The 12197-nt window shown below is 40.2% G+C and overlaps 1 protein-coding gene across 5 annotated transcripts in view; it reads left to right on the top strand.

Moving 5' to 3' along the window:
- Positions 1-6215, top strand: part of LOC136429829 (fidgetin-like protein 1) — a 119195-nt gene extending 112980 nt beyond the window's left edge. For all 5 annotated transcript variants that reach the window (XM_066419822.1, XM_066419827.1, XM_066419825.1 and 2 more), the window contains exons 13-19: positions 294-373; positions 1438-1508; positions 2782-2943; positions 3344-3399; positions 4363-4526; positions 5332-5432; positions 5822-6215. In XM_066419822.1, the coding sequence (XP_066275919.1) occupies positions 294-373; positions 1438-1508; positions 2782-2943; positions 3344-3399; positions 4363-4526; positions 5332-5432; positions 5822-5944 (757 nt within the window). In that variant the 3' untranslated portion in view covers positions 5945-6215. The remainder of the gene's footprint in view (positions 1-293; positions 374-1437; positions 1509-2781; positions 2944-3343; positions 3400-4362; positions 4527-5331; positions 5433-5821) is intronic.
- The last annotated feature ends 5982 nt before the right edge of the window (positions 6216-12197 follow it).

The raw sequence follows: 12197 nt of genomic DNA on the forward strand, positions 1-12197 counted from the left end.
TTGGGAGCCCAAATGTTGCTAATTTTCGTTGTCAAATCTGTCATTTTAACTTTAGGAAAATATATTTTTATCAATTTCGTGTTATGAAGTTGAGTTTTTTTACGCACAGGGTGAAATTTTGGTCTATCCCAACAAGTAAATTTCCGTCCCAGGACGGAGGGACAGGTCCTAGAGACAGCCCTGATGTTTTGTAGGATTGAATATGATAAATTACAGACCTTGGTGAAGTTTTATTTTTTGAATAACCTCGAGAACATAACGTCAAGTTGTGTTTTCCTTTTCCCCTGTTGTAGGGACATTTTCAAGGGGCTTCGAGGACCGCCCAAAGGGCTTTTATTGTTTGGGCCTCCAGGAACAGGGAAAACCTTGATAGGTAAGCCTTGTGCTGTCTATGTTTGGGAACTAGAAAGTATGGGTATTTGTCAAAATGTTGTCATGTCATACGGACATTATATTCTATATCACGTGTAAAATGATGTACCATAGTCAAAAGTGTTTAAGGAGACCACTGGTCTATGTGGACAGGTGGTCACTATAGACAGGATTCTTCATGCTTGTGTCAATTGGGAAAATAATCTATTAAAGGGACCACCAAAAAGTGGTCACATTGGCCAGGTGGTCCTTATGTACAGGTGGTCACTAACGTCACTTGTACAGGTTTGACCGTACATGTCCAACAAAAATTGTGATCACTGGAAAAATAGCCGTATCAAAAATGAAAGTTACATTTTCAGGCCTTTTAATATTGATACTGATACATTGATATTACGAAACAGTTATAATGTTGGTACGTGTGTATAAGGAAATGTGATCACTAAAAAAATATAGTGTATGTGTTCATCTACAAGATGAAAATCACATTTTAAGCCCTTTTGGGATTGAGAAAGGTTGGTTTTAAATCAGGGAGTTGTAGTATGTTCGTAATATTCATACATTTTTATAAAGAAATGTGACCACTGAAAAATTATAGTGTGTTGGTGCAGTTAAAAGATGAAAATAACATTTTCAGCCCTTTTGGTATTGAGAAAGGTTGGTTTTAAATCAGGGAGTTGTAGTATGTTTGTAATATTCGTACATTTGTATAACGAAATGTGACCACTGAAAAATTATAGTGTGTTCAGTTAAAAGATGAAAATAACATTTTCAGCCCTTCTGGTATCGAGAAAGGTTGGTTTTAAATCAGGCAGTGACGGCATATATCATACAGTTATAATGTGGGTAAGTGTATATAACGAAATGTGATCACTGGCAGGGCCGAGATTACCCTGACTCGATACTCCATCATGGACCACCGCGAGTCACATTTGATATCCAAACGTGAAGAATATGAGGCGACACGGCCAACCGGGGTATAAATTTTACATGCGCCTCTCTCCCGTTGACAGGAGTGTGGGTTACAGTAGTTTTTGCAATGATGTTTCCTTTCTGTCGATGCAGGCAAATGTATAGCAAGTCAATCCGGAGCCACTTTCTTCAGCATCAGTGCTTCTTCCCTGACGTCCAAATGGGTAAGCCCTCACACACACTCGCACACACACACGCCACTTGGTAACACAGGAGAAATAGGATCTCCATTTCGCTTCCAAGCTGGCTTTTCATTGAGGCGATAATACCCCACATATGACTCTGATCCGCTGAAATCCAATCAGGTTTAGAAGTTGTCGTAGTAGGGCCATGCGACATCAATTGATGAAGTTCAGAAAAGGCGGATTTTGTTGTGAGAAATTCAATCGCCGGCGGGCGACGGCCCAAACTCAAAGGCGGGAGGGGTAATCACGGAACACGAGCCACATCAGCCCGGTGTCAGCATGTATCAAAGCGGAGGTCGCCGGCTCCAGAGGTCGCCGGCGATCCCCGAATTATACGGAAATTGTCATGAGTGACTAACAAGTTGATTTGTCTCTCACTTTTCTGCGCCGCTAATGGATAGGCGAGGAAGGTACGGGTGTGTTTTCTGTGTCAGTGGTCGTGTGTCTGATGCATGTGCCTCGTGGCGGAACGTTAGGTGACCAGTCATGTGAGATGACGTGTGAAGGGACGCACACAAATGGACATAATGGCCAAATCTCCAAAACGCTCACAGACTCGTAATCCGTTAAAACCTCGCAGATGTAACTACTTATTGATAAGTCTTCCTAGAAATATTCATTCGTATAAATAATCTTTACTTGCATGTAGTAATACTTTTTTTTCTTAAATGGGCTTACTTTGTCAAAACTTTCTTTTAGAAAAAGTTTTCGCAAACTTTGCCAAGATAATCTGTGACATTCTTTGAAGTGATGCAGTTTTGTCCCTTATCACAAGGTGGCCCCACAGTACTGGCTCCATACCATGTTGTCATCAAATGATGCATTATCAGCAGTGATAGATATGTATGTGATGGGCTGATTTTGAATATCTTTCTTCAACGCTTGGCTCTAGCTAGCACAATTTTTTTCCATCTTCCCAATACACATTAGAGGAAAATCCTAAAACAAATTTTTTTTCCCTGTTCTTGTGTTTTTTTCAGGCTAGTTTTTGGGTGTGGTTTATCAAAATTTGGATATTTCTAAATCTTTACTCACCAATTTTGTCTGTCAAGGTTGACAGAATGGAATTTTTCCATCATATTCTGTAAAATTCTGGGGAAAATGGCTAGCAAGAGCCCTGCTTTGGAAGGTAGATTGTGATTTTCTAGAAAAGAAACAAATCTTTCAGTTCTACACAACATGTGAAAGACCATCAACTGTTGTAAATATGAAGAAACTGCCCCTAACACCTGTTACGTTTCACCCCCTTCAGGTGGGAGAGGGAGAGAAGCTGGTTCGGGCGCTGTTTGCTGTGGCCAGGTGTCACCAGCCAGCCGTGGTATTTATTGACGAGATCGACTCGCTCCTATCCTCGCGGGCGGAAGGCGAGCATGACGCCTCACGCAGAATCAAGACAGAATTCCTGGTGCAATTTGTAAGTGTGGCTCCAAGAAATCCTATCTTTGTTTTTTAAAGGTACTCAATGCAGGGATGTTGGCCAAAGCAACCCACGCGAAGGTCCTTGATTTTTGGTACCAGTAGATAATTGTAATTCTTGAAATCTTACTACTTTTATCATTCTGCTTTGAACATGCTGGCTTGTGCTGAAAGTTTTGTACATTTCTAAACTACCAGTGGTAAATTAGATCCTCTGCCTTCTTTAGATTTTCAGTTTTAAAAAGGGCTACTTTTGTGAGGGAGAAATAGCACCGAATGTACTTGGTGTGGTATGTTGGGGAATTTTTTGCTGTGATGTTAGAAAAATTGGCTGACCTGTATTAAACTGAACAATATTATGATTCTTGTCTCACTGTTGTACTCCATTATATTTCCAGGATGGAGTTGGGACAAATTCAGAAGACAGAATTCTCATAATTGGTGCTACAAACAGGTAGGGGCACCACACGTTTTCCAAATACATGTAGTACAAACTCAACATTCATATTGCATGCTTTTAACTTGAGATCGTCAACTGTTACAGTACCAGTATTCTCTGTAAACTTGTAGCTAGTCCAACACTTTCTTATCGGTTGTTCTTCAGTGTCATTTGTAGTTAAGCTGGTGGTTTACATAGTCTTTTTCACCTTGTTTTTTTTTTAAATTGATCTTGCAGTTATATGTAGTTCCAGAGACTGGCTAGAATTTGTGGCTTTGAGATACTTTTCAGGGTCTTCTACAGTGATCAAAACTGGCTGTAGAAACACTGCTGTCTGTGGTACTGAAACAATATCCATTGTCATGACAGTTTATGGATAATGAAGCCATCATAATCAATTGCAGACAAACTGTTGAATTCAAAATGGAAAAGTGAGATCTCTTGTCATATCAACTACAGTCACCTGTCTATAGCGACAACTCAAAGGACTAGTCTTGAAGAAAATGGTCACAGTAGACGGATGGCCATCATAGACAGGATTCCTAATACACTTGGGTCTATGGGAAAATAATCTAACTGCACCAAAAAAGTGGTCACATTGGTCCTTATGCACAGGTTTGACTGTAATGTTTATATGTCAGGGTAGAAGTGCAATCTGGTAGAATGCCCGATTCTACCGGTAGAGACCCTGAAAGTCTGTAGATTTAAAGATATTCCATAAGAAGACAGAACTTTTTAACTTCAATTCATGTCTCTTTAGGTCAATGAATTGACTGGAAATTCAGGATTCATAAATGGGAGACCACCCTAGATCGATTCTTGCGTCCTGATCACTGTCTCTGTCAATTCAGGTCTCTACCCGTACAATCAACAATTCTGCCAGATCGCTGTCTTTACCCTGTCTTATGTTTGTATCTGAGTAGTAATAAGGCTATGGTAAACGAAAAGTGGATAAGTTGTTTATGTGACCGTTTCCAGACCGCAAGAGATCGACGAGGCGGCGAGACGGCGCTTGGTGAAGAGGCTGTACATCCCCCTGCCCGACTACCCCGCACGCTGCCAAATTGTGCACAGTCTCATGTCCACGCAGAACCACAGCCTTACCGAGGACGACGTCAGCATCATCTGTCAGCGAGCCGAAGGTACGTTCACGGTAGCCTCCTTCTCGGAGCTTCTGGGAGCGTTTTAAGGTGCAGAAAGAACCTCCCCTGCGTAAGATCCTGGCCCATATGTTGAAAATTGCATATCAGAGCTTCCCAAAAAAATAAATGCCGGTGCTTCTAAAATTTTTGCTACTGAAACAGCAAGGAAACCTGCTACCCAATGTACTGCATTTAGGCACTACAAAGGTCTGAATGAACGAAGCAAGCCAAGGGAACCATATTGTTACAGGGTACTCCAGGCCAGTACAGTGTGATAGGATATTGAGTATCTTTTTAAGGTCTCACTTCTGTATTACTCCGAGTGGGTACCCTAAAAGAGTCCGTTGCCCAAAAAAATGAACGGCTGCATGTACGTGTGTCTTTATCGGTGTAAAAATCCCGTTTAGCTATCCCAGCCGATATCAAGCGTCAAACTGATGAAAGCTTGTTTGTAACGGAAGAAATTAACAGGTAAAGTTCGGCAGCCGCGCGCGAGGTCGGACGTCCACAGCCGGACATTGGCGGTAATTCGGTCGATCACTTGCAGCTGGAAAGTGCCTATTTAGGGGGTCTAGCTAAGTGCCGTTTGTAATTGCCATAAAAAGGTATTGTATGCCAACTGGTAGTTGGCAATTTTTTCAAATGATCTAGGGTAGATGAGCTCAACAGAGAATGAATGACATTGGTGCATTTCCTATAGCTTCATTACGAACGCGCCCATGTAAAACATGTTTTATAACATGTAAGCCTATGGAGCGAAAAAACTCATGAATGAGACCTTAACGTGTACTGTTGTTTGTTGCAGGTTACTCTGGAGCCGACATGGCCAATCTGTGCAGAGAAGCAGCCCTGGGTCCCATCCGAAGTATACAGGGCTCCGACATACAGAACATCACCCCTGATCAGGTTTGTTTGTTTGTTTTATTTGATCTCCATTTGCGATTGCATATATTTATACATATGCATTCAGAACATCAGCCCTTATCAGGTTGGTTACACACATGGTGCTTCCATGTTGTCTCCTGTCCCAAAATGAACCATGTCCCACAAGGAGCATTCCTTGGACCATTACTCTTTGCCTTGTTGTATATATTCTGTGTGGTACCAATTCTACATTCTTGTGCGCCTCCAGCTTTTGGATGCACATGCAAAATTTCCAGGAACTTTCAGAAATTCACAAAAATTCTAAATATTTCACTGAAGTATGAGATCATTGATTTCTTGTTTCATCTTTATTATCTAATGACATATCCCCAAGTATTCTTATCAAAGGTGTGTTCCTTTCTTCTCCGTAGGTGAGGCCCATCCTGTTCAGGGACTGCGAGGAAGCCTTCCGCCACATCAGACCAAGTGTAACACAGAAGGACCTGGACTTGTACGTTGAGTGGAACAAACAATTTGGTAGCGGCGCCACCTAGGAAAAGCCTCTGGAACTACAGGAACAAAAAAAACTTTGGAGCACTTTGAACAACAGTCCAAGCCCCTCTTGCTCCTACTGCAGCCAAAGCAAGCTTATAGCTAACTCAATCAACCAATGATCACTGATTAACCAAAGCTAGTTAATACTAGTTGTTGCCGTTTTTTTCCCGTGGTTGTGTTTTGTGCGTTTTGTGCTCGTGACCAGTGCTGTAACCCGAGTTGAGAACTCAAACCTGAAGCTGTGGTGAAAAATTCCTTGAGTTTTTCTTGTCTTACGTCGTGGACCTCTTATTATTACCCCACATGCTACCTCACAGTAAACAGATAGCCTGCCTTATTTTGCTCAGGGTGCTTATGTTGCCCCCCTCCCCCCTCTTCATGCTGTACATTGGCACAGTCTCCCAATATGTGAACACTTCCAACAACCTCACATTTTGTATAGTGTATAGAGAGAGCTGTGCATAGCCCAAAGCCAATTGGAAAAAACAGGGTTGTTTTCTAAACATAGGTTCAGACAGTATACAGACTAGAAAGGAAGGTTGACCTTGATTTTGTACGTTGTAGACACGAGGGTCGGTCGAAAGGTTTGAGCCACGAAAAAACGTCACCATTCCCTCTGTTTCTGACACCACACATACAACCTGTCAATATTGCCAGAGTCACATCGAAACATCTACTGTCAAATTTCTACCAGCGAAACCTGCATTACTTGTGTGTAAAAATTAAAAACTTATTGGAAACTAGTCATCTTATACCTCAACTAGATATATGGCTGCAGCTGAGGTATGATTTACAACTTATATGCAAACTGTCAAATGAGGATGCCACCATTCATAGAACTTCCACCTAAAATGTTTTTTGAAAATTCCACAGTTTAAATTGAGGAAACTAAAAGCATCTACTGTCATAACTGAGCATCAGAACAATTTTTAAAAAATATTTTGATTGTTAAAAAGGTCTATACTATTTGCAGATAAAATGGCCTCAAACCTTATGATTTTTCTGTCTCTTTCAAAATCGTCAGAAAGGTAGGGTGAAAATGGCCACAGATTTCGTCTTGAAAATGAAATGATGGGTTTCCAGATCAGAAAGTGGATATCAAATGAGGTTCAAAATATCACAAATCTTTAGCTCAAACCAGATTTTAGTACTAGACATTTGTGTGACCCTTCCTAGTAACTGATGCAGCCATCCTTCTGTAATGTGTTGTCATTGCCTACATACTCTAGACATACTCTGGACCTATATGAATTGCGACTGCCTTGCTAGCAAAGAACACACACACACGAAAAACCAAAGACTCCGCTTTTGTTGCCTTTCTTCCTAGTGTACGGGCAAAGAAGTGCCCAAAAAACCTTGTTGGTTCTTCCTACAGCACCAACACCTTACCTCAACATTGCAAACAGTCTCATGTACAACCCTGTAACAATAGTACTACAGGACCGCCAACTGGGAGGTTGCAAAGGATCAGAATTTTAATGCATTTGATGACTATTTGAAATTGGAACTTGTTTAAGGGGGTGAAGTTGAAATCCGAACTCAGTGGGCAGCCCTGTGACATGATACATTGTGACTTGTCAGAACATTCTCAAGAAAATCCAGAACATCACAAAACCACTAGGACGAAAAAGCTATAATCTCATTTACTAAGAAAAATAAGACGTTTTTTTATCGATACTTTGAATAATACTATTAGCTTGTAAAGCCTGAAGACATTTTAGATCAAACTCCTCATTCACCAGTTTGTTTGATATTTCCCTGTGGCTCAACGTGTCACTAAAATTGTTTTTCTTGAGAGTGTTTTCCAGTCACACTACATACGATCCTAAGCTAAAGACAAACTGTAACTTCTGTATTCCGTATGCAAAGTAAAAATCAAAAGCTCTGCTGCATGTAACGACTCTGATACTGCCTGTAAAATCAACAACGTAACATTGAATCACACAGCATATAAAACAAAGTTTTTGGCAAAGCCTCAGGGGCTAGCCTATAGTATGTTGAATCTTCTGTTTTCTCGGTTTTTGAATCTGAACCTTTTTTTCAGACATGTACAACACAGCAACAGTTTGTTTTCAAGTCACAATGGTCCCTATTGTACTGAGCTCTCGTCATAAGTACATGTTTGTACTTTTACTAATGCTTGTTGCTGCAAGCAATGAGTTTGTACTTCTTCTGAGTGTTGTAACAAGAGGGCTCCTTATGGTAGGACCATGTTTCATAGGCTATATGCAAATTGACAGACATGGATGGAAAAAGTCAGAGCAGCCTGTCCAGTCCTTCACGTTTCTATGGCAACAAAGGGCCTTGATTGACACCTGCCTATCAAAGCTGTCTCTGTCCATCTCTTTTCCCCCTTTATGATGAAATAATACCAAATATTTTGAAAGAGATTATTGTATGTTGCATGTGTAAAACCAATCTCGTCCGCAAGCCTACTAGTTGTAGCTCCGTATTTGTCCCGTCTTGGAATGTGACACATAGTAGCGTTGATGACATTTTCAAGTGGACCACAGATAAGGTATTTTTTAGACGTCTTCTTTTTGCGAAGACCTGAACGTCTTGTAAATAGACTGCGAGAATTTAAAGAAAACTGTCATAATTCTAAAAAATGGCTCAGAATGACAACTTTGATGGACATGTGTTGTATAGAGGCGACTGTATAGAGAACTTGTGTGAAACTGCCGTTATATGCAGTTGTAAAACCAATATAGCAGCAACATGTCAACCCTGTTCCAATGTCTCTCCTTGTATACGTTGTGTGGCCCACACGTGGCCTGTGTGTTACCATACCCTGTTGTTTGAAAATGATAGAATAAACACATGCCAAAGGTTTTACAAAACTTCCTATGACGAGACGAAAAAAGGGGGCAACTTGGACAGACCACAGCAGTCCTTGTGTAGAAAAAAATTGATAGATATTAGTCAGATTATTGTAGCTATAACCGTGTAGAGTGACGAACCTTTGTAGAACTCTGCCTTCCTCGTGAAGAGAGTTGAGAATAGTGTACACCAGAGAGTTACGTTAAGCGTTGGGCTAATGACACGATGGCAAGGCCTGGTTTCTAATGCTGGCTGTGTAAGTACGTATCACTAAGCTGTACAATAATGTGTCAGGCTGTTCCACTCTGTAAATACTCATGCTGTGTCATCCTGACGATGTTCCTTGCCCTTTAATTTAATTTTCAAAAGTACTTTTAAGGACTGTATCTTGCCAAAAGTGAATTTTGACAGAAATGCTGGCTCTTCCACCATTGAGAGAAGAAAACAATTTCCGGTCGATTTTTTTTTGTTGGTCAAAGAATTATGACGTTTACTACATTGTGATGAACTGTGCTACAAGATGGACTTAACCAGTACGTGGTAATGCCTGTAAACTAAGTTGTTTCCATGATTATAGTTTTTTTCTCGTCTGTATTGTGCGCCGTCCTCTTTAACAAGAAAAGCCATATTCCGGCACATGCAGCCAACTCAAGCTCAGGGAAAAACGAAGACGATTCACGCAAAACATGCCTCCATGAAATTTCTCAGACTTTCAAGCGACAATCTAACACTTAACGACCACAGAAAAGAAAAACGAAATAGTGAGGATTTTTTTTTAGATTTCTAAGAATGAACCATCTTGCAGTAGCATAGCTCTGAACTGAAGTTATTTGTTTCCATTATTCTCGTTTTTAAACATTGCTAATGTTGAAGTGGAACAGCCTGCTCTATATTTTTGCTCATTCTCAGCTGCTTACATTAGTCTAAATGATGTGAAGTTGGCTTGTATTGTTTATGTTCAAACCCAAGACTGATTCTTGGAATGAGTTGTATTACTGATATGTGGAAGTTTGTAAGACAAAATGCTCTTAAGGTCCTGACCAGTCCAGAACTGCTAATGGGGACAATTGCTACCATTTTCATGTTTCTCCCAAGGAATTGTTTTGGGAAAAAAAAGAAATGAAAGTTGTATGGAGCAGGAGCATTAATCTGTTTGGAAACTGTTGTCATCTTTTACAGTATGGAAGAGAGAAATACTTCTATTCTCTTTCTTAGAGGCAAAAGTTATGTAGAAAGTTGTCCCCAAGTTACACAGTTCAGCTCGGCAGGTTGAATACCACGTAGACGTCCACTTTTTGTTCTCGTGAAATTGTACATTTCATTCATCTCATACCCTTGTACAGATGATGGTCAACGCAATGGCGCAACAGCAAGACAACAAAAATGATAACTCCGAAAACTTGTTCTTCTTGCTATTTTGTTTAAAGGAAACGACTACCAAGTGGTCACTTTTTGAATGTTCTTTCAGTAGCCAGTAGAACAGAAAGCCTAGTAGATGCTACGTTCAGAAGTTGCTGTCAGTGTTATAAAGTTTGACTTGTAGAGTTTAAGAAGTAGCCAGTGAAAGAAAGAAAAAAAACACCTGTAACATTCCCTCGATAGGACAGTGAATGAGCCCATGTATTTGCTTATCCGTGTGCTTGCTGTATAGTCTTGACCAGTGAACATCGTGTAAGTATGGTTCTACCAGGCACACCCTGCCGTGCCTGGCGATGGAAAAAAGCCATCGTTAAAAATACTACTGTCTCCTCTACTATAGCTGGGACCAGCAAGTTCCCACCCGTCTCTGTAACTTTGTGGATAGTAGACTGAAGAAACTATAGCTCGAGGTTTTGTCATAGTTTTTCCCTGCCTTTTGTTCACCAGCATCTTCATATGTGTGAAAAAGCAGGGGTCTTCTTCACGTGAAGGGTCTTTGGTGTTTTACTGTGCTGTGCTTGGTGCAGTTTGTGTCAAGCATCATTTACAGTCGAATAATGCATTATTAATAAAGTATATTCCTTTATTCTGTTAATAAAAAAATTTTATAGCAAGAAAGGAGCACGGTGTGATCTTGCGTTGATGGGTGAATGTTGGAGAAGGATGTGTGCTTGGAAATATTTTTAAAAAGTGGTCAAACCTCAGATGGAGGACGAAGCTATATTGGAAATACTGTGCTTAGCTCACTGAGTATAGCATAAGTATAGATGACAAACTGGAAAGGTGTTATTTGCAAGCAAATGCAACATATTTTCCTCCACAGCAATGACCGTCTTGACAAGAAATGGACATATCTGCTAAAAAATTTCAGTGCCATACTCAATTACACACTTGTATGGATTGTAGTTTTATTGTTTTCATATCAAGTGCCCATATCATACGTACTGTACAATTTTGCAGACCTTGAAATTCTGTGTCAGTACCAATTTTTATCTGAATTGCTTTCAATATCCTGGCATGGACCCAAAATTCATGTATACATTTTAGTGAAGAGCACTACAGTAGTATGGAAATGAATTTGTATTCAGAAAACTCTCTAGAGCTGCTACTCTCCAAATTTATTTCGGGGTTTCTATTTTATCCCATTTTCTTTATGTCTAAAAAGATGTCAAAAACAAGCCGGAGACAAACCTTTGCTTGGAGAGTACCGAGCTCCCCCCATACTAAATTTCACATCATCATTAATCATCATAGCGGTTGTAGCGGTTGAATTGAAAAATGTAATGATGATCCATGATGTGCAGAGAGCACACTTATCAGAGTAGGCCCTGGTTTTAGTGTACTGAAACCAAGGAGGTTTGCTGAAACTGATAGTCTTATGGCTGCACCTGGGGGTACTCCTATGGTGCTGTGAGAGGTCACCTGAGTTTGCACACACCTCACAGTACCATTTATATCATTTGTAAGTTTTCTGCAAATATCAAGAGTGAGTAGTTCGTCCACACAAACACAATACAAACATATTAAAGAATCAAAGAAAGGTAGTTCTGCATCCTACCAGGGTCACGCACCCACAAATAGTGCATTTTGTAATGAGATGACTCTACACCTGCTACGGTATGACAACAATCCAGAAAACAGATTTCTGGCACCTCTGACGGTAAGTGCCCTCTGGCAGAGTATAACCTGAACTGCAGAAACAGACAAACACACAGAGAAGCCATATGCATTAAACAATATTCCACTCCCTTATAGCAAGGACATAATACTTTTTTAATAGTAAAAGTACCTGTATAAACTTGAGAGAAACTTGACAAGTAAGAAATGACAGTTACAAACGTCCTCTATCTGTAATCTTCGGTAGTGCAAATGCTCTGGACGATACCATTTCTATTTCTAGGGCCACAAAAATACACGTTACCTTATATTTAAGGATTAGATGAGGACTAATGAAACTTAACAATAGAAATAATTCTGTTATTGAGTATTAGTTATTCTATGTCATTAGTGCTA

This window comes from Branchiostoma lanceolatum, chromosome 3 (assembly GCF_035083965.1).
Source record: "Branchiostoma lanceolatum isolate klBraLanc5 chromosome 3, klBraLanc5.hap2, whole genome shotgun sequence".
Lineage (NCBI taxonomy): Eukaryota > Metazoa > Chordata > Leptocardii > Amphioxiformes > Branchiostomatidae > Branchiostoma > Branchiostoma lanceolatum.